Consider the following 28000-nt stretch of genomic DNA (forward strand, 5'->3'; position numbering starts at 1 on the left):
AGGATACTGAAAATTATACATAACAGATATATATTTTGGTGTTCAGTTTATCAAAGTGATTCTGAGTGATTGGTCGTCAAGTCGTCAAAAATGGACGCTTCGAGTTGGTGGCTCTGGTCCAATGTAACCAACCTTTAATGCCTTTAAGATGATTTAATAATACAATTATATTTAATTAGACTTACAAATTATATTCCACCTTGCATCATCATTTAAGCTAGATTTCAATACATTTTTTCTTGTTTTACGAGATTAATGTTCTTTTGTGCATTGTCCCCGTTTTAAATAAATAAACTCCTAAACTCTTGCAATTCTCCTGAAGCTGAAACTAGAAACATAGTAAGTCTACATAATAATACAATGAGAGGATTAAGATTTCAATAATGTTTCAAACCAGTTTCACTCTGTTCCTGAAGGAAAGTTTAACAGAGCAGATGGCTGAAAAAACAAAGTAACTATAATAACATTCGACATGAAAGCTGTAAACACATGAAACAGTGATCGTCTATAAGCGATCACATTAAGCTAATGAAACATATTAGATGTAGGTGGATGAAGATAAATGCAGTGGCCATGACTAAACCTGATCAAAGTGGTATCAGTGTGTGTGGGCGTGTCAGCACAGCAGCGGGTGGAGGTGAACCAGCAGGTGAAAAGTCATGATTATTCAACACCAGTACTATCAACACACACATACAAACGAGGTGGTGTCACACCTTTCAGCTCAAATAAAACTGATACGTGCAATGAAATCTGATCTTAGATATCTTTCCAGCATAAAGAAACACAGTAGCAGCTTCAGCACTTATTTACTTTAGCGTGTACATTTATTCTGGAGGATCAGGACATAACACCTTCACAAACCTCTCTCTGAGGCAAAGATGTGACGTTATCATCCATCTGAGTCAAATATCTTGACAGTATACTACAGTATTGCACCTTGATTATTATAAAATACAGATATGTCGTGTCGCCCTCCACTTAGTGTCAGATTGACAAATACAGTCAGCTGTGTGCAGACTGGACACTCGAACAAAAACACACAAACACTGGCACACAAACACCCGACACAGCAAATACAATACTGACTGCAAGGTGTGTGCAGGTGATAAGGGTGAGAAGGAAAAAAGTGCTGGAGGGGGGGTGGGTGTGGCCAACCTGAGAGAGAGACACAGAGAGTAAGAGAGAGACACCAGTGAGAAAACACAGCGAGCAGAAAGAGAAAGAGACTCTCACATCACCAGTATCTTCAGCTGAAATGTGTCTGTCTGTGGATTTAACTACGCACTCTGCAGACTGACTACGAAAACATGAAAACTCAGCAGGTGGATTTACAAGTCTACACTCGTACGGCTGGCAGGGACAGCCGAACTCTCATGTGTTGGATACGAGGAGCACACAGATTCTGACACCTGAGCAGCCTTCAGAGAGTCGGCCAGGTAAGATGGAAGATATGTTGAAACATTAAATACTGTTGAAGTGTGACTGAAACTCAGACGCTTTGTGATGCCATCTGTGTCTATCTGCGTATTATTATTCTGTATGTGTACATGAAACTTCTGTATAGGGCTGAAACTAATGATTGTTTTCATCACTGATTAATCCAATGATTATTTTCTAGATAAACTGATTAAAAGTTTGGTCTATACAAAGTCAGAAAACAACAAAATGTCCATCCCAGCCTGATTTTTCCAGTCTAAAACGCAAAGATATTCAGTTTAATGACAAAAATCAGAGACAAACAGGAAATCTACTCATTCGACAGACTGTAAAGAGCTTTTTCTGCCATTTTTTTACGTGAAAAATAACTTCAACTAGATCTAAATCGAATAAATCATTGAAGCTCTGGTGCCGTCTGTCTGCAGTATTATGGCATCATCACGTCTGAATCCTGACAGCTTTAACGTGATTGTGTGTATAGACGCAGCATCTTGTTTATGTTTGCATTTAAACATATGTCTGTGTGTCTTTAACAGCATATTTTAGTTTCTGTTCATGATGTGTGTGTGTTTGTGTGTCGGCTCAGTGTTGTTGATGCAGGAGAGTTATCAGTGTGCAAGAATGTGAGAGAACAATGCAGGCAAACGGGTTCAGTGGCATCCATTTCTTCAGCTTAGAGGAAGGTGTCGGTGTCTGTGTGTGTTTTGTCCTAAAAAATGCTTACTTCATACCTGTGTGACTGCGTAAGGGACGCGTGTGTGTCACACCGACAGTAACGTTTATCCTGATAGGTGAGGATGACACTGCAGTATTATTACAACATGAACTTCAGGTCATAAAGTCTGAATCACACGACACTCCTGTCATGTGCTGTACTGGTAATGCTTCCAGAATGAGTGTCTTCACTTTGGAGTTACGACCATTTCATCACCACAGCAGCTTGTTGTGTACGTTACATGCATTCACCTGTGTTTCATGACACAGGTGACGGGTCACAGAAAAGGACAAGAGGTAGGCAAGATAACCATTTCTTAAAAATCTGACCAGAAGCTTTACTTTTCATCTTTTCACACTTAGTCATGTAAGGGACTAATGTACATTAAGGGGTTATTGTATTTCATCGAGATAAAGAGGCTCAAAATATGTTTAATTCATTTAAATTTTCAATATTTCAAAATCAGTGTATTTTTTTGTTTTATTCTGTCAGACTGCAAATCTTAGAAGAGAGTTTTAAATGGTCTAAAATTCATTTTACGACCAAAACAGGAGAGCAAACAAAAAGAGGCTGCTGTTTTCATATTCAGTGTGATTGATAACATTCATACTTTAAACGCTGGTTCATTATCGGCATCATCAGCTGTGTTTTTAGGACTACTTGGTGAGCAGTTAGCTTGAGTCGCTTGGTGATCATACTGTACACTGACAACTGAAGGGATGATGGATTGTTGGTTTTTCCTACGGCAATATTAAGACGACAGTCAGAACTAAGATATTGTAAAAGTAATCTCTGCATTCGGCGCCCTACTTTGCATTAAGAGATGTTTTTCTGGTGGAGGAACATGTCCGCCTGCTGCAGCCCATCAATCAATCATTAAACCCTTTGCTGTTTTTTTTGACACCTCACACTTCCATTCTCCATAATCCAGTTTTGCAAGTTTTCTCTCTGTGCTCCACAGGACAAGTTAAGATTATCTGGATTGTGTAATAATGTTTAACAGAATATGATGCTATGATGTTATAGCAAGCACAGACACAAGGAATTTTAAAAAGGAGTCTTCGCTGTCTTTTATAAATATTTTGTCACATAACTTTAACTGTACTGCTTGTGAAAAGCTCAACATTTCAAAGCTCTGTCAGATACTAACAATATAAATTATTCAAAATCTTTCATTTGAATATCAAATTCTTAATAACAGACTCTAAGTTAGAACAAAGACTGTGTTGTATCCTTTGGCCAATCGCCGACATTTAAAACCATATTATATCACCATGTAGAAGATGTTACAAGATACAAGATCCCCTGGCGATCTGCTCACTTATCAGTGTTCCCGAGTAACCACGATAGGTCGATATGAAAATAGAAACACAGGCAGGTGTGAACACCTGGATCCCAGACAGGCGGTGTTAGGATTTCCACCGGGCCACCTGCGTCTCTTGGCCACATTTGTTAAAGAAATCAGATGTACAGGAGGACAACCGTACACGTGCAACCCTTCTTTTTAAACTCCTGATTTGCGTGTTGGATTTTCTAGTCGTGAAAAAATATTTCTGTTAAAAAAACAACCAAAGAAACAAGTTCAATCAAACACATGAGCAAATGTGCCCTGGGGGAAATTTGCATACAAGCACACAGACTCAGAAACGCTCTCGTTCAGTACAGACACTCACTTCCCCCTTCAACGGCACGTTTTCCATCAGCTATACTCTAATGTCTCTAATTTCACTTTACATTAATGTGTTCCACAACAGAGTTACTGTGGCTGAAAGGATGGCTTGTACTGGCCATTTCCATAAAAAAAACAAACAGAAAAAGCAGAGGAAGTCCAGGAAACACAAAGTAGAATAATGTTAATATTTGTGAAGCTTTGGTGTGAAAACCTGATTGTTGATCGATTTGTCTTTGTGCTTTTTCGTATCGTTTCAATCACGTCAATACTTCTGACGACCGAAGATCCTGGACTCTCTCTGAAGCTACTAGAACATGTTACGGTCAAACTACCAACCCATCTCAAATCTCACATCCAACTGATCGGCTACTCGATATAAAAAGAAGGTCATTTAGCCAAAATATCAATATACCGTATGGTAAAAATAATCCCAGTGATGTGACACCTTTGAAATAAATAACACTTCAAGGGGAATTGATATATCATCAGGTGTGATTTGAGAAGTTTAACGGGCTGCTGAATGCCAGGTTATCCTTTCAAGGCTTTTATGGATTTTGGGTCACAGCTGAGCGACGGTAACGCTGATCTCTGCTCCGCTATTATCTGTGTAACTGATATCAGGTCGACTGTCCACATAGAAAACAAGTCATCGAGCGCTCCTTTTAATATTTGCCGTGCAAGTCGAGATAAAGAAGGTCACGGTTTATATTTGCTGTGCAAGTACAGATTAAAAAGCCCACAGTAAATATTGACATTATTTTCTGAAAGTTGATCGCTGATCGTCGTCGTGCTTCTGGATAAGTGCTCTGCTGTTTATTGGAAAACTTCTCTCGGAGCAGTTAAACTCTGATCCAGCTCCTTCGCTCAGCTACCGCTCTCGTCCACACGGAGTTATTAGAGGGGCAGATGCTCCCGCTAAGCTCAGGGGATTTAAGTTGGCTGCTGAGCAGAGGTAATGTTGATCTCGCTGTGCTCCTCTCTTCCTCTCCAGCATGTCATTCAACTCCACGGCTGATAATCTGTGTGCACCGGACGACCACCTCTGCAGTAAGGACACAACTGCTACTCTTCATCTGTCTCTTTCTCGTCATCACTTCCTCCCCGGCACGTCTCCTCTCATGTCTCCCGTTTTCCTTTACTACTCTCCCCCCTCTTCATATTCTTCTTCTCGCCTGCAAATGTCCCATTATAAACCTCCAAGCTTCGGTATTCGGTAGCTAATATTACATCTACCTGACAACAGCTATCTCAACTTGATCTCAACTCTTCCTTCCTCTCTCTGTTACCTTTTGCTCAGTCTTCTTTTATTATTACCTGCCTCACAGCTTCTTTTTTATTAAAAACTAAATAATCAACAAGTTAATTGGTTATTTATCCTTTCCATCATCTCATTTTTTAGCTCTACTGTGTATTTTCATTGAAGTGAATGCAAGCAGCCACCTCGTACATCAGCAAACGACAGAAAAAACACTGAATACTTACGCTGAAGTTATGCTAACAATCGAACTACAGATACATAATTCGTCACTAAATGACGAGTTTAGTTCAAAGCCATTAAAGTGAAATTAAAGGATCATCATTTATATTTCTTTAACTGCAAAACTGACGCCTACAATGATGTTGCAACAGACCAGTCACATGAAATACTGGAGCTGCCGGTGATTAGTGGCAACACAATGAGATGTAGGAGCAGCTGCTGACTCACAGATTCTGCTGAGAAGTCTTCGTCATCGCACAATAAATTATCAAGTTATCCAAATACATTTGTCAACCGCCATATCAGTCCTTTGTATTACTGCATTATGTTAAGGCTTTACCACAAATCACATGTATGTTACATCACTAACATCAATACTCGAGTGTTTTTTCTCCTGGTGTTCATGCAGATAATGACTTTCTTCTCTTTACTTTCTCATTTAGAGTAGTTGTAGTGTAGATTTTTTGAAATTCTTCTGTATTTTCAACTCCTTCATGACACGACAGTCCGGTTACTGAGATGCCATAAATTCTTGTGAGTCTTGTGAGTTTGTAGGAAAAATTATAGAAGGAAGGAATACATCCATTTTGTCTTTATTCACAACATTTCAAACATTTCATCTGTATGTTTTGGGGGTTTTTTGTCCGCACGAATGCAACGATAAGTCTGAGTTCTCTTTTTGTCACGACATGGGTAAAGCTACCAGGTACCCGAAATAAAACAAAAACCGATAAATAAATGCAAAAATATACCAATCTTTAGTCATAACCACTCAAAATACTATCTTATACAAACCCTCAGAGGGAAGCTTAGCTAGTGCTTAGCTTAAACTGACCTCAGAAGGCCGTCTTAGGCTAAATATTTGTTCAACTATCAATAAAATGTCTCAGGTTAAGAACAGGGTTCGTACACATTTTTCAAGGTCAAATTCAAGCACTTTTCAAGCACTTTTAAGTGTCATTTTAAGATTTTCCAGCACCTTATTGCTGGGGTAAAATACGTATCTACAGGAATATATAAACTCATGATTTTTTCTTCACTTTTTATCACAATTATGTACATTATCATGCTGTAAACATCTAAAATTATGTTTCATAACAGCAAAAACTTCAGAAATTAATTATCCAGTCTGATCCCAATTTTGTGAAAGACACAGAGTTATAATGTCAAACACTTTCAAGCACTTAAACTAAAATCCAAGCACTTTTCAGACCTTGAAAACACAACATTGAAATTCAAGTACTTTCAAGGATTTCAAGCACCCGTACGAACATGTAAGAAACATGAATTTTAAACAGCCTAAAATGTTGGACTTCAATTGAGTCTTTGTGGAGGAGATGTGTTCAAAGCTCAAACCAAAGCTTTAATGAGAACAACAAGAAAGGACTCATGATTTTCAAAGAATCCTTCACCACACCTAAGAATGTGCCACAACCTGAACGTGGTGTTTACACGGACCAGTGGCTTCACATTCCAGTTCCTTTTCTCTAAGACAACATTGGAGTCAAATCAGGATTTTTACAACAGGAGGTGTGTGTGATGATGGATTTGACTGCTAAATCTATCCGTGCAGTAATGTTATTTAAAGGTGTGTTGGCCTGCACCTAGAAAGTATTGTTTTCAGAGGAGTTGTCAGTGAAGGGTCAATGTGCAGGATAGACATGATTATAAATGAGAGTTAACAGTCAGTCCAGATTAGTGTTGTGCAAATAAACCTCGTCAGATGTGTGGAAACTCTCAGGCATCAGCTGTCACATACTGCAAGTGGTTCAGTTGCTCAACAGGGAAATGCATTTTATCAAACAATCAGCACGTACCGCATCTCTTATTCTCTAAAGGTCGATGTGTGACTCATCCTAGCATGTCCGTCCAGTCTTACTGGCTAATTAAGGCCTAATTACATTATGCTGACAATTTCGGAACAATGCAGCGGGATAAAAGTTGTTTCATCATCAGCCAAGTGTGCCAGAGTCAGGGAGCGATAGCATGATGACGCTCTCTGCATGCCTTTTAGTTATACAGATCCATTATAAAAGGGATTAAATTAACAGAATTAAAGATAAAACATAGAAATGAAGTAACAGGATTAGAGAGCTCGCCACGTGAACAAATAAGTAAGGCAACAACTGAACCTCCACTGATTTTACTGCTGACGTATCCAAGCAGATTAAAATGTCCTGTTCTATTCTTTGTTACCTTGCCGGTGCCGCTGTAATTAACACATCGTATACAAAATACCCAGGGTATTGATTGTCACAGTCAAATCCTGACACTCTAAATTACAGCACCGTCGAGCGATATATCAACATATCAACACCGGCGAAAATGGAGGATGATGTAATGTCACGACAGAACATCCTGTCAACACTTGAGCGGTGCAACCTTTTTAACAGCCAGCGCGTTCGTCCTGTCGAAGCGCCGTGAGCAGAGCGCGGACAACAAACCTTTAACATCCCTCTGAAACACACATGAATGTAAAACAATTCACAAGAGGGTTCAAGACAGAAGCCACTGTCCAGAGAAAATCTTCCCAATCTGACCATCTCTCAACTTTTTACAAAATAACCTGTTGCTACACCTGACATTGACACCTGAACGCCTCTCTTTCTCTCTCAGTTGTAAAGGAGTATCAGCAGGCGGTGATTATCGTGCCGACGCTGCTCCTCCTGGGCACCCTGGTCACCTTACTGGCCCTGCTTTTCTTGAGGTATTGCCCTGAACGGAAGCAGAGACGGACCACAACCCCTCAGCGTTACCACAGCTCTTCGCACAGACAAACACAAAGGCAAAGCCACACACAAAGGCACAGCCACACACAAAGGCACAGCCACAGACATAACCTACAGGGCATTGATGGTAAGTTTCTGCGTCAGTTTTTCATCTTATTCTCTTTATGATCGAGAGCACATACAGATGTATCACTGTCACTGTGTCTATCGCTCTCTCTTTAGCACCCCCAGGGATAAACCCGCTGGAACATGAAGAGCTGCCAATGTCAGTTCAACAAGTGCAGCAGAATGTCAGGCCAACTCTGGCTGCAGTGCACCAGATGTCCACAGAGAGGCATCATGGAGCCTTCAGCCAGGTCGCTGCACTGCCAATGTCCTTCTCCATCACGCCTAATGACACCGTCAGCCTCTACAGGGCCCGCATGGACAACAAGGACGTCATCCTGAGGGTGCTGAAAGGTGAAGTCAGCTGTACGAAGCCTGATCTCATACAAATACTTACATGTCTGCTGAAGAAGTTTTGTTTTTGTATTGGTGGAGGATTGAGGGGCAAAAACAAATGATTGATGGCACAAAAGCCGCATATTGTGCCTTGTCAAACCAAAAATAGATGCTTAAATACATAGAATGAAATAAGACTAACTTTGTAAAAGTGAAGCAGGATGTTCTGATGATTCTCATTTTCAATATTGTTATCTGAACTCTTCCACAGACACGGCAGACAACCGTGAGAAGCAGCACTTTCTGGGTTTTGCGTCCTTCGTGTCAGGACTGGGACCGCACCCTTTCCTACCTGCACTGCTGGGTGTGGTTTCAGTGCAGCCGCCCATTATGATGGTGGTGGAGGAGCTGCAGCACAGAGACCTGTTGGGCTACCTGTGGAGATGTCGACAGGTAACGTAATCTATTAATTACCAAAAAAAAAGACAGGTTTACACTGTGTTTAACATGTGCTCTTCTGAGAAGGCAAACCTGAAACTGAATCATATTTCAAGCAACAACACTGATACACATTTTCATTTATCTTCCTCCTTCTCCTTTCTCACTGAAGGATGCCTCAAGTTTAGAGTCTGCATGTGACATGACTGAGAAGAGGATTTTCACCATGGCAGCACAAGTGGCCTCTGCTCTGGTTGGTTAAACTGCTGTCTGTCTGTCTATCAGTTCATTGTATTCCATCTCTCAGTTTTTACCCAGAGTCAAAACAATCTGCACAGTACCGTCTTACGTCAGGTTAAGAGTAAGCTGTCACAGTATAAACCACTTATGTCTGGTTGATGTTTGTAATTTTTGTAGCACGCTTCTAAAGCTGAATTCTAGAAGTCCAGCATTCCCAGCATCCCTCTTATCACCCTGTCTTTCTCCGTCTCTTCAAGGAGTACCTACACAGTCAGGGCTGCGTCCATGGCAACGTGGGAGCTCGCAGCGTTCTGGTTGGTGGAGATCTGACAGCGAAACTGTGGGGATTGGGCTCAGCCTACCGCAGGAGAGCACAGGCCAGTTCACCGGGGGAGGTAGAGGACATGGAGATGAGGAAGTGGCAGGCGCCTGAAGTGCTGAGCAGAAGAGCCATCAGTCACAGCAGTGATGTGTGAGTGTCCGAGCCCCTGAGAGAATATTAAATAATGCAATGAAGATGACTGAATATAAAGCACGTCATTGAAGTGTCCCAGCCAGTGTTATTGAAGAGGGAGATTCATGTCAGAGCTTGATCCTTACCTAACTTAATCTGGATGTTGAATAACTGATAACAGACCACTTCATTATAGAGAAAAGCCGTAAACAATCATAAAACCAATCAAACCAGGTCGGGTAAAAAAGGCTCAAAGGTTTTTTTTAGATCAGCCACTTCTCATTCCTGGTTCACAATTTAGATTAATGAACAATTTGTTGTTGATTCTAGTGTCTGTTCCTAAATATTGGCACATAACAGGATGAAATGTATGTTTTGCATTCAAATGTGCACCTCTGCACTGTATTCAGTCTAATCTGAGACTGTCTCATTCACATTTTGTCCTCCTCGATCCTTCTGACAGATGGTCCTTTGGTATCCTCCTCTATGAAATTGTCACACTGGGTGAGTGTTTTGAAATTCTAGACACACCTCCAAGAGAAGATGCATATCTAATTAATCACAGAATATGACCACAAAGCATTTAAATAAAACTATTACCAAGAAATAATAAATATTAAGCTCATATGTAAATTAGGGGAGCACACGATACACCTACTTTAAAGTGTTAACACTGGTTGCCTGTTAGAGTTCATATTGATTTGTTTCATTAGTCTACGAGGCACAGCAAGGCCCTGCACCAGACTGCTCCACATAAATGCTTTTAACTCATGAGCCAGAGAGGCCCCTCAGATCCTCCGGCTCTTCTGTTTCACCAGATCCACAGAGCCGAACAAAAACATTTGGTAATGCTGCTTTCAGCATTTAAGCTCCGAGCCGTTCAAACAGCCTGCCGGAGGACCTGAGAGGAGCTGGAGATACTGAAACTTATCTGTTCGGTCTGGCTTTCATGTAGTCTTATAATTTGATGCTATTTTATATGTCGTTTTTATCATAGCCCTATATTCTTTTTCTTATATTTCATACAGATACTGCTGTTCTTATTATTCTCATATTATATTTTATAAACTTTTTAAGGCAAATTTGACATGGAATATTTGATATATTTTTTATTGCAATTGGTGTGCATTAGTCTCTAAACCTGTTTTTATACCATGTTTGTTTTGTAAAGCATTTTGTATGATTTGTTTGAGAGATGCTTCATAGATTAAGAGCTCATTATCCAGCCAAACGTAATACTTTTTGACTTACTTTTAATAAATGTAGATGAATATATGTTAAACCTCCGTGACTCTGGCATTACAGTTGTGTAGAGGCTTAAAACCTTTCACTTCACATTTGTTCAATAAAAAACACTTCAATCTGATGTAAAAAATCTCTCATCTGTACAGGTGACCCGCCGTTTGCTCAGCTCATGGCGACTGAACTTCTGCAGTATCTACAAAGAGGGAATCACCTCAGACGGCCGGCCACCTGCTCCAGTTCACTGTAAGCAAACAGCAGAAAACTGTATTAATAAAGCTGTGCATCCCTCACAGGAAACACCAGCATAAACTTTGCTTTAAACACAACAACCCTGTCAGACAAAACACATTTAACCCAACTAGTCAAATTAACTCACTCAAGTGACCTAAATTAGCTTTAATGTAAGATATGTTAATGGAAAGCAATAGTTAGCTGTTAGCTATGGTTAAAGCTAGTTCAGACAACTGACAAAAAAGCACCTTGCTCATTGACACATCGGTAAAATATTGTAATAACCTGCTAACTACGTTTCTACACTTGATAAATATACTAAATATCTTTATTTGGCTGTACCTGGTCCGTTGGCACTCCTTGAACCCCCAACACCAGCTGTCAACAACAAAACTTAGCAACTTAGCTAGCAGGCTAACTTTAGCCAGTTACTTTAGCTAACTTAATGTCAAACTTCCTCCTTCTGTTTCTTTGGTGTCGGTTTATTTCAGCCAAGGAAATAAAATAAACTTTGCTTTAAACACATTTAACACTAATTGTCAAATCAACTCCCTCAAGTAGCCTAAGTTAGCTTTAAGGTAGGATAAGTTAATGGCAGGTGATCTTTAGCCGTTAGCTCCGGCTAAAGCTAGTTCCGGCAAAAAAGCACCTTGCTCATTGACACATCGGTAAAATATTGTGATAACCTGCTAACTACGTTTCTACACTTGATAAAGATACTAAATAACTTGTTGTACCTGGTCTGTAGGTACTCCATCATCAAGTCCTGCTGCCACTGGAACCCCCAACAACGGCTGTCAATGTCGGAGCTTATTAGAAAACTTCAGGCGGGAGAGAAATCAGCCAATGGGAGGACAGTTCTCAGAGTGCCGGAGCCACTGGACATCGGGAAATACATGAGGGAGGCGGGATATGGAGAGGCGTACAACTATGCCGTGCTCTGATTGGCTGAGAGAGGCTTCAGTCTGGAGTACGTGATGCTGTTCTCGCCTCCTATTGGCCAGTGGATTTTCCTATGGGACTGAGAGTGAAGAATATATGAAGAAGGACTTTTATTATAATATATTATATATTATAATTATTTTAAACACATGTTTTGTTTTTATACTTGTTTGTACTGTTAGAACACTTACAATGCATTATGAAGCACACTCACTTTATATTGCTATTGATTGTAAATATGATATATTATGATATAATATATGCACTTGTGACTAACAAAAGTCTGTATATGTTTGTAGCCTCTCAGGTGCTAACGACAGAGGTCAGGGTGAGCACTGTGCAGCAACTGGACCAAAATACTGCACTATAAAACTTATTTGTTTCTAAGTATTCATGAGGGACCATCAAATGATGAGGCTGACCGCTTTAACTGCAGCGTTTTACTTCATTACAACACAGATATAGCATTAGCATGATGCCATGTGCTCAAATGCAAACTGAGCACCTCTTGCAAGGTTTTCATTTTCAATTGACTCAGTTAGAAAAATGAAGAAATACAGCCCAACAGGATCTTCTCAAGGACTCAAGTACTGATCCAGGTTGCAGAATATAGTGTATCACTTAATACAAAGCACGAGTGGAGACGAGAAATAGTCATATTTAAAGGGCCAGTTCACCCCAAAATCAAAAGTACATAGTGTGCTTCTTACCCTTAGTGCCACTTATCCATCTAGACTGTTTTGATGGAAGTTGCAGAGTTTTTTGATATATCGGCTGTAGAGATGTTATAGAGAAGCTAACTATGCTAATGCTAATGTTACAGTTCCAAAAAGGATGTTTTACATCCAGCACTTGATGATTCGATACGCACTTACATCTGCACGATGACGCTGAGTGGTTTTTAAAACATTACATAAAAGTTAATCATGACATTTGTTAAATCAGTTCAGTTCCATTTCAGGAGTAAAAACACAGACGTCACAGTTTTTAAAACAGTTCCTTGATTATTTATTTGCATGATATTATTGTTAGCTTCTCCATGTCAAACTCAGTCAACTCCAAGATTTTGCAGTTTTTTCTGATTATTGCAAGCAAACACATTTTTTTAAATTCTGGAGTAGCGTCTTTATTTAAAAAAAAACAAAACAAAGTTTCTATATTTGTGACAAAAAGTGCTACTCTTTGGGAAAAAGTCTCAGTGGTCTGCTTGTTAACAAGTGTTTACACCGGTAATCAATGTAAAACTGTAACGATTCAATTAAAAAATGTTCGGCTAGTGCCTTTTTTTTGGTTTTTACAGTTTTTTCCGAGGGATTTGCTGATTTAAACACTCCAAAATCCTGGTGGTCGACTATGACACATAAACACACAGCTAGCAACAAGATTATTATCCTTCTTGAAAGAAAAATGCTGTAATTGCAACAGTCACTAACAATAAAGCCAAAGATAGCTAGCTAGAAAGGTAAATACTGTTGGTAGTTACACGCTATGTGACAAAAAAGCTATGAGGAAGACAGCAAAGTTCCCTTCATCAAGGCAGATACTATTCAGTCACGCTTTTTTTTGGAAGGGGGGAGAAAGGCAACGGATGTCATTGCTCGAAATAACAAATCGTAAAAAAGTAAGCACTAATATAAAACAAGGAATGGTATGAAAAGCAGTTAGAAAACAGACAATCCTCATCTAAACCTAAATCGTAGAGACTAGTGAGAAAGGCCACAAGGTTCACAGAGAGAGAACATGAGAAAAAACTCCTACGGTAAAAAGCTTAAACGAGGCAGTCCAGCAAACAAATGTGCATTTAAATATAAAGGCAAGTTTTACACTTATTACAGTTTAGTTAAAGGTTTCTCTCACTCACACACACGCGCGCATCCATCCTAGATCGTAGGTCCACATGTGGCAGCCAGCCGATACTTCAGATTAACAGCCGATCATCACATATTTATCTTACGCTCGTTCTTCATCTGTTTCTTTTTCAACTTTTATATGTCACTTCATAAAATCAAGCCCGTGACGTTCCCCCCTTCACTCACACGCTTCGTACTTCTGATCAGGAGCAGCTGGGAGAGAAATTACAATTCTGAAATCGCCTCACAAAACAAAAACAGTCACAGCTTTTGCACATTCGATCTCCTGGAGATACTGAGTGAAAAAACAGTTTGGAACAGCATTTTTATCAGTCGTGTCTCATCTGCTGTCAATGTGCTCTGAATGTTAAGATTTGGTGAGAAAACTTTATGCAACGTCAGTATTTTTTTCGTGAAACATTCTCTGAACCTTGAAGGATTTGGGTTTTAATTTCAGCACCCTGTACTTTTAACTGTACCCTGTAAACTGTAGAATAGGCCGCATCCAAAATAAAAAAAGATGCCTATTCTCACACAATGATTATAACTTTGAACGTTTTTACACACACAATATTAAAGTTATAGATCACAAACTGTAACGCACACAATAAAACTTCAACATTTTGGGTAGGTTCTAGTTAAATTCTGCAGGTTTCTGTCCCAATTTTGTGCAGATTTGTTGCTTGTGAAGAGCCACAATGACAGAATCCTCTCAAACACAAGAACTGAAGAGGATCTTGAATACATTTTGATGCCCAACACGCGAAGAAATCTCTCAAAAATACTTTTCCTGTACAGTGTGAAACAATGAATGAAAGACATGTGACATAAAATGCACAACTTAAAAGAAAAGTGGGAATCCTGTGCGAGTACAGCCTGATCATACAACACAAGTGACTTCTGCATTAAAAAATATACATTCAGAACCTTCATTTCTGCATTTGACAACACAGGCACAGGACTGAAATTGTGCATCTTAAAAGCAAAATGAAATCTTGGGGGAAGTTTTCTGACTTTAGGGAACATGAATCAGTTTTTTAACTCACAGACTTGTCAGATTTGCGAGGAACAACACTGTAAAAGTAACAACACTCCTGTGCAACAAACGACGTGATCACGTGGAGACGAGGGGAACAAACCAACAACAGATTCAAGTCGTTTTGAAAATGCACTGTACCTCCTACATTCACCTGCTCAACAGGGTGGAGACCAGGAGTTTGGGGTAAATGCCCAGGGCTTGACTTTGAACATGGCAGGATTTATGAAAACGCTATAATCAGTCTCTCAGGTTGTTAATGTGGGCGCAGATCTTGAGCGCAGGACCGAGCTTGATGTTCATGGTGGACATGAGGTGTTCCTCCTTCAGCAGCAGCAGAGCCTGACCGTCGATCTCCTGCGACAGGAACTGAGAGGCGATCTCCTCACAGCCTGCGAAGAGGAAGAAGAGGGATGTAAACAGAGGAAAATAGAAAATAGGTGGAATGAAGCCCAACCGACATATTGGCAGAGATATTCTGAGATTTCCAAGTAAAGCTGACTGTTTCATTGCACCGACTGATTTCTTGTCATGCAGAATTATCTTGGCTGCATGCACAGATCATTTCACTTGTATTAAGTTAATTTGTTGTTATTTCTTCCAACCTTGCAGTGAGGAAATAAACTGGGACACTTCCTCCACGCTCCACTGGCCGGGGCTCGCAGGCGGGCAGCCGGGTGGTGCAGAGGTTTCCGTGGGGAGCGGAGGAGGCGGCTGGTGGCAGGAGGCCGAGGAGGCGGGAGAGAGGGACATGGGGTCGTCTTCATCCTCCTCTCCGCTGGACTCCTCCTCTGAGTGGCTGGACTCTGAACGGCACTGTGGGGAGGAAGAGGAGGAGAGGCAGAGGATTGTTGGATGTGCAGAACAAACTTTAAAATTGTTGTCACTGAAGAGATCGAAACAGTTTAGATGCATCGCACAGAGAGAAGGTGTGAGAGTGATTCTATTACTGTGTGCAGCCTGCAGTGTTTTCTTGCAGCCACTAGGGGGCAGACAGGTTTAACATGAATGACTGCTGCTGATGGATCCTAACAAACAGACCTGCCTTCTGTCTGAATGGCTGTTTTTGTGATGATGTGTTTATACGTAGTATGTGGATGCCCGTGTTCTCACACAGATCCAGGCCTGTTTTTAAGTGTCCTCCCGACTTTGCAGCAACATTTTGAAGAAGACCCTTTTGCCTGCACAAATCCCAGATCCTTAAAAACACAATATAAACTTTCTGTCTTTTAATTTCTGCACATTTTGCTGAGTGTTGAGTCAGGAGAACAATGTGGACCTGCTGCTCAGCTGCTTACAGCTGACTACTTCTGGAAGGGGAGTGAGATGTAGAGCCAGAGCATCAGGTCGTGTTGGATTATACTCTGATACGGAGTTATTTACTGACAGGAAGAGAGCTCAGAGATTACTTTTTAACTTTTGGAATTGAAAAGTGGATTTATCATCTTCTTCGTTGGGTGTTTATAATCCGTTATGTGACTGGAGATGGAGGGGAAATGTACTTTACATCATGAACGTAACGTTACAGAGAGGAGAGGTGAAGAAGAAGAGAGAGAACCAGAGTCTCTGCCGAGTTCAGTCAGAGTTGACCTGAATTTAAACTTTCCCTTAAGACAGACACAAACAGCCTCGCCGCCGTCTTTAACTATCTTACAGCTAATGTAAGGTGAAGTAAGTCAGATGTATTTGGTTCCCTCTCACCTTGACAGGTATGGGTCTCCCTGCTATCTTGGCACTGGCTATTTCTGAGCTGGTCCTGCGGGGAACCCTCCGCCTGGTGATCCCTCCCTCCTCGTCGGAGTTGGAGAAGTGACCGTGGCCCTGATCCTGATCCGGAGCGTGACCTTGACTTTGACCCTGCCGCACGCAGAAATGCTGCCTGAAGCTGACGTTGTACCTGGGGAACCAATACATACTGTATCGTAGACAAAGAGTGACATATACGGTACTGAAGCCAAGACGAGCAACACATACAGTTTTTATCTCTTTGCGCCATACGAGGTATGCAATCCATACGCATGTAGTGGGCAAAGGGACAAACGCAAAGCAGAAGCAGAGAATGTAAAAACCATAGGCTGTTTCAAACAATGCAGACAGCGCATTGTTTATATAGTGAAACACAATAAATACAACGTACATTTTAATGTGGAGCAAATTCAAAAAGAGAAAAAGAATCAACTGGACTAACTGCACTGCATCTTGACATGAGAACAGACAAACGTTTACATGCCGTCTTTGTGGAGAAGAGTGGATGAGGTGGATGCTATCACAGTACGCAAACATACGTGTAAAACATGACAACATGAAACATACATGCTGTGAAATATGCAGCTGAAGCCACCTCAGAACTCACACACTGCCGCCAAACTGTTTAGAACATCATCAGCTTGTTAAAAGTTCGTTAAAAAGTGCAATACGTCAGAATTAGCCACCGAGCAAACCGAGCAAACCAGACTAACTAAATGAAACATAATGTTCATTTTTAGATTTAAAGCTCAAAAACACATAACGTTTCTCAAACCGTCCTCTTTATACGTTACTGTCTCTTTAAGGCCCCTCCTGCTGAATACCTCTGCTCTGATTGGTCAGCTTACACACGCCTGATCAAGCACCACAAACAAAACCAGAGCAGCTGTGCTAAATACATTTTTACGTGCCGAACTAGCCGCTTGACATTAATTATGCAGATGTGTGACTCGGTGATGTCACAAAGTAACAGAATTAAGGCGGGACTACTGGCGAGGTGTTTAAGGAGCGGTGTTTTCTGTGGGAGAGAGGAGCTTCTGTTGGTGCAGACTTATACAATTTGAACTTCCGAGATCTTTTATATACACAAGAAGCTATAAAACACTGAAGGAAAGCGGAAAAAAATTAATATTTGAATGTTTTGAACTAAACGTCTGACATATTGCACGTTTGAACCGTAACAGAGTTCAGGCTACAGTTCTCAGCAGTGCAGTGTTTTATGATTTCCAACATGGCTCCCGCTGCATATATTATATTTCATGCATGTTGAAGTACCTCTTGGCACAAGTCATGGAGCAGAACCTTTTGGTGCCTCTGAACTGGCTGGCAGGAGCAAAGTTTTTACAGTACTCACACTTCAGCACTGAGGGGAAAGTTTGGAGGAAAAACAGAAGCAGACAGTAAACATATCATTTCTATGACTGCGTACATAAATAAACTGTGTTGCACCACGATAATGTTACATTACAAAATCCTGAGAACGCACTAAAATAGCTTCAAGATTCCTTTTTCTCTGTCGTAACACCACAATGAAAGAAGACGACTGTAATATTTGACTTGTTGTCGTTAAGCCAGTCAAAGTCGGAGGTGGGAAATTCCAGACTGAGGAGGGCGTAATTAAAACCTCTGTGCGTTCCTGCGGCCCGGCTCAGACAAACAAGGGTCAAACAACGGTCACGTTGTATACTGCCAGATGTAATTAACATAACACAGATTCAGTGTGTGTGTTCTGTTGATCATATCTGGCAGGGTTAAAGGGACAGTTTACCCAAAAATGAAAATTCAGTCATTATCTGCTCGCGCTGACGGAAAGTCTGGTGAAGTGACGTCGTCCAGCATCCTCTGAAACAACTGAAGTGTGTTTTAAAACGTAAATAACAACTGATAAAAACAGAAAATGGCTCGTGTTGATGAAGGTTATCAGACTGGCTTCATACAGCCGGCGTCATCCAAGTCTAAGCTGTGAGAAACTGTCACGTTAGCCACTAAGCTAATATAGTTAGCACACAACAACAACAACGCTGTTTTGATGTGAAGCTCCAGAAATATTTTTTGGACTACAAAAACTTCCCTTGACTTTCCATCAGCATGAACATGAGCAGATAATGATTGAATTTTTTTTTTGGGGTGAACTGTTCCTTTAAGCAGATAATGAAATAGTTTTAGAGCAGTTACCTGTCGCTGTCGTGACCATCTCTGATTGGTTAGTGTCCGGACTGTCGTTAGTTAAATCTTCACCAGCCGAGTCCTTTACTGAACCACACACCTGTGAAGCAAACAGTGAAAGAGTGACAACAAAGGTTGGTTAATGTGTTTCAAGAGGGATTAAAAACTACAAATCCCATGAACTCACAGGGAAAGGCTCCGCCCCTTCCTGGATGACGAAGCCCTCAATGAGGTGCGTGAGGACGTTGGGTTTGACCACAGCCTGGGGGGGAGGAGCTCGCTCCCCCTGGCCGCAGACCCCACGAGACACTGCCAGCACCGGGGAGGGAGAGGAGGAGGCCGGGGGAGGAGGAGCGCCAGAGCCTGGTGGGGAGGTGAGGGCTTCGAGGGGATTGGTCGGGAGCGCTGAGGGGTGATCTCTGACTGGCTGGAGCCGTGGAGGGGAGGGGCCATCCTCGTCGTTGGCTGAATTGGAGTCTGATTTTCTTTTTAGGCAGCCGGTCAGCTGTTTTCCCTAAAAGGAACAAAGAGTTTGAACGGATGAACAGAAGGATGCTCACTATACTCTATATTGCTGTAGCTAGCTTTAGCTTTAGCGACCAACCTCCCTTTAGCAAATACTGCATCATGGGGAGCGTCACCACTGGCAACCAATCAGCTTAACCAGACAAACACAGCAGATAAGTTAGGTGTAAAATATCTCCTCTCTTGACATTTTAGGAGTATATTTTGTTTACGTGTTAGCATTAGGAGACAGCCAGGGCTAGCTGGTTAGCATGCTAACTTAAGTAGATACCTCTGCAAGACTAAACACATCTATGACATAACGTCAAAACTGTTTCTTTGCACTCTAAACTAAAATTCTGGATGTATCTTTCAAATCAAAATTGAAATCACATGTTTGCTTCAAAGGCTTAAACATCTGCAAATTACTTGACGCCATGTAGTTAGAAACTTCTATTTAGATAAGAAGTAAACAGACTAGTGGGAATGGGTGAAGTGTACAAGGAAAGAAGTGAAAATGAAAGCTGTGCCAACAGAAGTCCTTCAACCCGCCTCAAACTGCAAGTAAATAAACATTTCATCTGGAAACACTCAGGCGGTGATGTAATCTCCACTACACAGCAGTGATCAGCTGACCTGCGGTGTCTGACTTCCTGCGGAGTCTCCGTTGGTGGTCACACCAGCCGATGCCGTTCTCTGCTCTTCTGTCACCAGGGGGAGGGAGAGGGAGGAGCGGGACACGGAGGCGGGAGGTGAGGAGACGGTGGCGGACTGGGAGGAGGCGGGGCTCGAAGCCAGGGGTCCGTTCTGCGTCTGTCCAGAGCTCTGATTGGCCTGCGGATGCACCTGAGAGACCTGAGCCAACGGGGGAGCCTCCTGTGGCGACTGAAGCGTCTTTAGCCCCACCCCTCTGCCCACGACCCCGCCCTCCCTGGAAGCGATGGAGGCCACCATGGTGAGCAGGCTGGACGAGCTGTTGAGGACGGCGGCTCCGTCCTGGCAGCAGCTGCCCCGGGCCAGAGCCAGAGCCTGGGCGTTCCCCAGCGTGCTCTGTCTCGCACCCACGATCTGGACCGGGATGTGTGGCGCCTGGGGGGGCTGGGCGGAGCTACTGGTGGGCGGCGGGGCCGGCAGGATGGGAGGGGGGTTCCTAGAAGGCAGCTGGAGGGGCAGCCGGAGCCCCTGCAGAGTTTTAGGCTGGATGGGGATGGGTCCGTTACCGTGGCCTGGTTTCTCCCCGCTGAGCGAGGTCTTCTGCAGCGGCTGCACCACCAGCGTCTGAGCGTTGACCGCCGGTTTGATGGTCGCCGTGCCGACAGGATAACCATGAGGCTGGGACGTGGCGCTGGACGTCAGGACCAGAGTGTGAGCTGCAGTGGGAGCTGTGGTTCCCGTGGTGAGAGTCCGGGTCCCGTGAAGCAGGAGCTGCGAGAGAGGGATGGAGGAGGTGGAGGACGAGGAGGAAGCACCAGAGGAGGAGGATGGGTGGGCTTTGAGGTTGGTCGGCTGGGGGTATGTGGGGATTTTGATGTGGGGCGGCTGAGGCTGAGGCTGAGGCTGGCTGGGCTTCGTGGGGGACTGCGAGTTGGACTGGTGGGAGGGCTGGACCAGGGAGTAGGCAGCTGGAAGAGGAGAGAGTAAAACAACATTAATGACACTTTAACTGGCAGCGAGAACAAGCTGTGAACACACCACCTCGTGCTATTATCACCATATAAACTCCATACGGGGACCTGTTGGCAAACAGACATGTTACACATTCAGCTTTCTCTTTGGAGTCGTGTTTCTGGCCATCTGATGAATGTTAAAGTCCAATATTCACAACTATTGATGCTTCTGAAACTAAATTTCTCATCAACAGCAAATTTCTTGCAAATACAAGAAGATGTATGACCCTAATTTCTTTGATTTATTGTATTTGATTTGTGACGTTAAATGTGAACTAATGGGAGTTCAGTTTCCTCCCTACCCGACTCACTCCTCTCCGGGGCTTCAGTCTTCACACCGATGCCTTTGGTACCGGAAACACCTCGCATGGCCAGATTCTGCACCTGGAGATGGGAAGAACGAACACGGAGGTCAAACTGTGGCAAGAATCAAAGTTAGCACCCTCCTACATTCATCGTTTCCACAAACCTGGTCATTATCTGATTGGCTGCCGGAAGAGGAGGTCGGTGTCACTTCCTGCTGCTGAGCCTGCGGCTGCTGGGTGACGGTTGCCACGGCAGCAGTTGCTGTGTTGCCAGGCATGAAGATGAGCTGCGAGGAGATGGGGGCCCTGAGGGAGCGGTTGACCTGCAGGGCGACAGGACGGCGTCAAAAACAGGAAGTAAACAATTGCTGCAGTGTGTGAAGGATAAGCTGCACATCGTGCTGGTGTACTCACCCTCAGGTACATCTGTCCCTGTCCACCTGCCGCCCCGCTCAGCAGCACCGACTGGCTGATTGTGGACGTTGCCGAGGCTCCTATTGGACGGCTGCTGGTTGTCGACCCTGATCCAGACGTTACGCTGGCCTGTCAGATGATAATCAGTAACTTCAGTTTGGAGGATTGATGCAGGTTTATGTGCATTGGAAGGAAATGTTAACATGTGACCACGGTGCCGTGAAGAGAGTACATACAGCTGTGGTGCTGGTGGTCTGAGAGGAGCTGCTGCTGGAGGGACTGGACTGACGACTGGCTGCCAGAGTAGCCTGGGAGGAAGAGGAGAGGAAGAGTCAGGGGAAGAGGTAGAGGCAGGGGAAGAGGAACAGGAAGAGGTAGAGGTAGAGGAAGAGGAAGAGGAAGAGGTAGAGGGAGAGGAAGAGGAAGAGGAAGAGGGAGAGGGAGAGGAAGAGGAAGAGGAAGAAGAAGAGGGAGAGGGAGAGGAAGAGGGAGAGGAAGAGGGAGAGGGAGAGGAAGAGGAAGAGGAAGAGGGAGAGGAAGAGGAAGAGGAAGGAGAGGGAGAGGAAGAGGAACAGGAAGAAAAAGAGGAAGAAGAGGTAGAGGAAGAGGAAGGAGAGGTAGAGGAAGAGGAAGAGGAAGGAGAGGTAGAGGAAGAGGAACAGGAAGGAGAAGAGGAAGAGGAAGGAGAAGAGGAAGAGGAAGAAGAGGTAGAGGAAGAGGAAGGAGAAGGAGAGGTAGAGGAAGAGAAAGAGGAAGGAGAGGTAGAGGAAGAGTAAGAGGAAGGAGAGGTAGAGGAAGGGGAAGAGGAAGAGGTAGGGGAAGGAGAGGTAGAGGAAGGGGAAGAGGAAGGAGAGGTAGAGGAAGGAGAAGCAGAGGAAGAGGAAGAAGATGATGAATATAAAAAAGAAGAAGAAGATAAAAAGAATACGATGGAAAAGAAGATAAAAAGAAAGAAAAGAAGAAGAAAAAGAAAAGAAGAAGTCATCATCAGGTTAAAGTACAATAACAATGAAATCCTAATTAAAAGCACTCATGTGACTTAAACATCTGTAGAGTTGTGAAATACATTAGTGAATTATAATTGTGACACCAGGATTTCTCCTCAGACTGTAACTGCACCATAAAAACTCTACAACTGTCAGATAATTGTAGAAATAGTCCAATAAAACAAACAGTGTACAGCTCCAGGCTGCTGATAGTAACAGCCACTTTCACTCTTCATGACATTATGGAGAAATGTGGAGCTGAAGGTTTCTGTGACAGAGGAGATGTTTACATGTGGCTCTTTGTTTGAGACGCAGAATAAATATATACTTTGACTCGTCCAGTCAGACACAGCAAATTCATTTCTCTCTCCATCCTGTTTGTTTTCTTGTCGTCCTGGTTTGTCTAGATGATATCCTCTCATTTTATTCTGTGTTTCCTGATTTATTAGATCGGCTGTGTGATTTATTTCCTGTCCTCCATGTTTTTATGATATTATGAATGACATCCACACACCTTTACCTGTTGCACAGCTGCCAGGTTCTGCAGCTGGGCGTTGTTGATCTGCTGCTGCAGCATCAGCTGCTGGAAGTACTGAGCCGCGTTGGGCTGCCGCTGTAACGCCTGCAGGGCCTGGAAGGAGGGAGGAAGGAAGGAAGGAAGAAGACAAATGAGAAATCAAGGGGCGGCAAAGAAAATGGAGGAAGAGAGAAGAAAGGTGGACATGAAGAAGGACGTACTGGAGGATGATGAACGAGACAACTTGAGAGGGAGAGATGGAGACGACAAGATGAGGAAGTGGAGGAAAAAGCAGGAAAGACTTGGAAGATAAAGGAAGTTCAGCGGCATGAAAAATGAGAGGAGAAGGAAGAAAGGAGGGCAGCAGAGAGGGAGGGACGCTGTAGCCGAGCTGCCAGCTGCCTGATGTATGAGCAGAGGCTCGCGCTGTAATAAGTTGAGGGATGAAGGCGAGCGCGGCGGGCTGGATTAGTGCGTTCAGGGTGACAAAGACAGATGGCCGTGCAGGGTGACGGCAGCCTCCGTCAACCCGCCGCGACTCCACCTCTCTCTTCACCTCTCTCAGCTCTTCATCACTTCCTGCCCCTCAGCTCAAACACACATAAATCAGAGAAGATGAAGACGAAGTCGAGCGTCCGCCTGCCGTCGCTTAGACACACAAACAAGCTCCCGCTAAGCTTCAACAACAACACACACGCTGTATGTTTGTGATGTGAAAGCTGCCAGACGTAACACACAAACCCTCAAACACAAAGAAAGACCGAACGACAATTACATTCCACTGTCGAACCTTAAATCCTCTCAGACAGGGTTTTGCTCCTAGAAATAATAAGCTATATTATAATAAATGCATTAATGTCATCTAATCTAATCTACTGGATGTAGATTTATAGTTTTAATCACTTGTTTTAATTCTGCGAGAACAGCCAAAAGCTTCCCGAAGTCTCATTTTGTTCAGTCGAGACCTGAATCACATTTTCCTGTGCTGTCAGATCCCCAGGCGGGCAGCCTAGATGTGCTCGCGTTCCAGTGCTCCAGTTTAGAGACTTTTTTTTGCGAGGACATTCGTCACCTCCAGCAGGAACGACACGAGACGAATCTTTTTAAAATTCATTCGCTGTGATAATCCTCTCAGCCGCTGGACCATCATCCTCTGGGTGAGAGTGATGCATGAAGGGAAAGAGAAGGGAATGTCTGATCTGAACATGGAGGAGAGTTCAGGTGTGGGGCTGAAAAAAAAAACTAAAACCTAGGCTTTTTTTGTGAATGTATACGAGTCAAACCTTCGTGTAAAAGCATAATTACGATGAAAGAGGCACTTTTAAGATTTACCGTAGATTTGTTTTCGGGTCAAACTCATTTTCAATGGGAGTGCTACGGGCACTTTTAAGCTAGCATCAAAATCTCTCTGTTTAAAACTGTAAGAAGTCTCGACACAACATGAAACTTTGCTGGTAGTATCACCAGGGTCTCTACACATGAACACGAGCATTGAGAACATTGTTTGTGTACACAGAGTTTACTAAAAAGAAGGTTTATGAACAACTCACGTTAGCAGTAGCTTGTTCCGCTCGCCGCCGTCCTGCCAGTGGAGAAGTGTCGATCTCAGAATGTGACGTAACCTGGAGGACAGTTAAGGTGGAACTACTGTCTTCCAGCAACAACTATCCAGCGAGATCTCACGTGACTTTTCCGCCTTCTTTTTCAAGTATTGTTTCTTATATGAGGCTCCTTTTACAACTTCAAGGTCAATATTGTTTTGCGCCAACGACAAAACAACAAATTATCCTGCATTTATATGGAACTAAGCTTTAGGAGCGCTCCACCTTAAATGTCCTCCAGGTTATGTCACATTCTGAGATCGTCACTTCTCCACTGGCAGGACGGCGGCGAGCGGAACAAGCTACTGCTAACGTGAGTTGTTCAAAAACCTTCTTTTTAGTAAACTCTGTGTACACAAACAATGTTCTCAATGCTCGTGTTCATGTGTAGAGACCCTGGTGATGCTACCAGCAAAGTTTCATGTTGTGTCGAGACTTCTTACTGTTTTAAAAACAGAGATTTTGATGCTAGCGTAAAAGTGATTTGACTACATTCACAAAAAAAGCCTAGGTTGCATTTTGGCGAGAGTTTCTCTTTGAACAAAGGTGTCGTTGTTTATCAGAAACATCACACATCATGTGTTTAACAAGGCAGGATTACAGTGAGTGTTGCGTCGGGACAGATATAATCTGTAGATCTGCTGATGAGTAAATGATGCAGGTGTCATCGTGCACAGTTTGGCGATTACTACTGCGGCAGTGACACGAGTAACACATTCATCAGGAATGGTGTTTTTTTGCAGTTTGGTCTCACTGCAGAAACATAACGATGACGGTGTGATGTTGGTGTTCTCCTTACATCTGGAGAACATGATGTCGTGGCTGGAGCGTCTTATAATTGCACGTTGTGACATATTTTACCTTCGTGTGAAATTACAGCCTCTGAGATCTGAATTAAATCACGCAGCCCCAAATTACCGGCAACACAGAAGATTAGCTGAGCCGGCGCAGAGACTACACACATTTTAAAAAAGTATATATTTCACGTGCTGCTCACTTTTATAACGTGGATTGTAATCACTGTTGTAACTTGTGAACTTTGAGGGACGACTGAATGTGTTCCTGCTGAATTCACAGTAAATATTACAGCTGAGATTTTTCTTCAGACGACACGTTTGGTATTTTAAACACAGTTTTGTCGCCGCTGTGTAAAGAAAAGAAAAACACCCATCTGAGCAGAATGAAAGCCTGTAAACTGTAAACAAACGTGTAACAGGCGCCCTCACACACACACACACACACACACACACCTCACACACACACCTCACACACACACCTCACACACACACACCTACCTGCACGGCCTGTCTTTCATACAGCGACATGGAATTCATCGGCGAGGGGCGGGAGCCGGTCCCAGACGCAGCGCTCCCATTGGTGGAGGCTCCCTGCTGGTTCTGCTCCCCGTCCGTCTCCATGGCTGCTGAGGAGACAGAGCAGCACACACACACACACACACACACACACACACACACACACACACACACACACACACACACACACACTCCATGTTTCACTGACTGATGGAGTCACACTCACACTTTTCTTCTGACACTTTAACATCATTTTTCTGAAGCGTCTCACAAACTGTCACTGTCACATAACAACATTATTATATACACACATATTGATTCAACTTTCAATGAGTAATTGCCGTTAAAAAAATTTAATTGATTACAAACGTACGAGCACAAACACACACACACACACACACAGTGAGTGTATTGATACTTGCTCACCGAATGTTTCAAAATAAAATACACAACACTGGGAGAAGAATGTTTGTGGTGTGTGTTTGATTAAAACAGAAAATCATTTATAATTTAAGAAAATATAAAAAGCCACTCTGTACAAACTGATGATTATATTCTAAACATTTAGTTACCTCAGTGTTGGTTTGGTGTCTTATTTTTTAAGATTATAAAATAAGACACCTGTCTCGCTATATGTCCGGTATTTCTAGATGTCTTGTGACTTTTTGACTGACACAAAAATATATTAATAAACCTCTGATGAGCTAATAATGACCTAGGCCTTGTATTTAAATCTGTATTTTTCTTTTTAGGGATGCACAATCAGCCGCTACTGATAACCGATAATCACCTGCTTCTCACAGCCGATACTGATAATAATTTCACATTTTTTGTATTTTAAAAAGAAGTTAATAACCTGAAGTGTTTGCACCCCTGAGGATAAACTGTCTACATGGTGTGGAGCTACACAGGTGCAGCAGCTCTACGCAATGTTGTTGTTCTTCTTCTCACAAACATTAAAGGTGCATACCACCACATACCGCATGCAATTGCTGCACTTCTCAAGTCAACTGAAGCAATTTGGCTTTGTGTCATCGCCTATAATATTTCTTTATCTGTTGACGACCAATAATGCACATTTGACATTAACTGATGTTCGTGCATGCCTAATTTCTTTATAAAAACTGCACATGAACGCATCTCAGCAGAGACAGAAGCAGAATCTAATTTATTTTCCCTCCTGCAAGAGAGCGAAGCTTCTGTGAACAACAAATACAAACACATAATGTGCACAATATTCTTTATCTTAGCATCTCTAACTGTGCTCCTCTTTCACAAACACTATTTATTCTTATTTATCTATTATTATTATTATTATTATTATTATCATTATTATTATTACTATGCTGTCCTAGTTGAACCTCCTGTGCACTGACTCTGGATCTGTTTGGATCTGGTGTTGTATCCATCACACCTCAGCAGCAGTCTATCATTATCACCCCCCACCTACACACACACACACACACACACACACACACACACACACACACTCAGCTGCTGTTAGCCTAGCTGCTCTCCTCCATGTTCCAGTCCGGTCCACACCGGAGGCTACTCCTCTTAGCATCCCGCTAACCGCTGCTGCTGTCTGGCTCGTTCCCCGGAGGAGAGGGGGGGGGAGGTCTCGGTCCGTGCTTACCGTCACCGGTCCGGGTCTCTCAGCCTCCTCCTGCAGCCGGCTGCCCGCTGCAAACCGTGTCCGGGGGCGTGTTGGGCCTGTGCAGCCCGCTGGTGCTGTTCTGGTGCGTGCTGTGTGCAGGACGGCCGCGGCAGCAGCAGAACCAGCAGCAGCAGCGCTTTTACTGTTTTGCATAAATTTGCAGCTGATGTGTTGTTGGAGGGCAACGCCTCCTTTTCTCCTGCTCTGCCTTTTC

At 43.0% G+C, this 28000-nt stretch overlaps 2 protein-coding genes across 13 annotated transcripts; one reads left to right on the top strand and one right to left on the bottom strand.

Moving 5' to 3' along the window:
* The first annotated feature begins 1208 nt into the window (after positions 1 to 1208).
* styk1a (serine/threonine/tyrosine kinase 1a) lies at positions 1209 to 13301 on the top strand. Of its 2 annotated transcripts, none has more exons than XM_030413058.1 (10): positions 1209 to 1439; positions 4819 to 4874; positions 7921 to 8160; positions 8256 to 8492; positions 8746 to 8927; positions 9085 to 9165; positions 9410 to 9624; positions 10070 to 10110; positions 10998 to 11094; positions 11831 to 13301. In XM_030413058.1, the coding sequence occupies exons 2-10, from the start codon at positions 4820 to 4822 to the stop codon at positions 12024 to 12026; spliced, it is 1344 nt and encodes a 447-aa protein (XP_030268918.1). In that variant the 5' UTR covers positions 1209 to 1439; position 4819; the 3' UTR covers positions 12027 to 13301. The 2 variants fall into 2 exon arrangements, with proteins under 2 accessions (XP_030268918.1, XP_030268919.1); XM_030413059.1 differs by lacking the exon at positions 1209 to 1439 and adding an exon at positions 2327 to 2451.
* On the bottom strand, positions 13009 to 28000 carry LOC115579484 (polyhomeotic-like protein 1). 11 transcript variants are annotated; one of them, XM_030413039.1, is made up of 14 exons: positions 27766 to 28000; positions 26112 to 26236; positions 23213 to 23329; positions 21949 to 22020; positions 21713 to 21841; positions 21463 to 21621; positions 21296 to 21377; positions 19963 to 20948; positions 19010 to 19336; positions 18832 to 18922; positions 17932 to 18019; positions 16612 to 16825; positions 15516 to 15726; positions 13009 to 15302 (listed from the first exon to the last, which is right to left on the bottom strand). In XM_030413039.1, the coding sequence occupies exons 2-14, from the start codon at positions 26232 to 26234 to the stop codon at positions 15151 to 15153; spliced, it is 2751 nt and encodes a 916-aa protein (XP_030268899.1). In that variant the 5' UTR covers positions 26235 to 26236; positions 27766 to 28000; the 3' UTR covers positions 13009 to 15150. The 11 variants fall into 11 exon arrangements, with proteins under 11 accessions (XP_030268899.1, XP_030268898.1, XP_030268895.1 ...); XM_030413038.1 differs by having other exon boundaries at positions 26112 to 26239; XM_030413035.1 differs by lacking the exon at positions 27766 to 28000 and adding an exon at positions 27618 to 27726 and having other exon boundaries at positions 21305 to 21377; positions 23219 to 23329.

The sequence above is a fragment of the Sparus aurata genome, chromosome 3 (genome assembly GCF_900880675.1).
Source record: "Sparus aurata chromosome 3, fSpaAur1.1, whole genome shotgun sequence".
Classification (NCBI taxonomy): domain Eukaryota; kingdom Metazoa; phylum Chordata; class Actinopteri; order Spariformes; family Sparidae; genus Sparus; species Sparus aurata.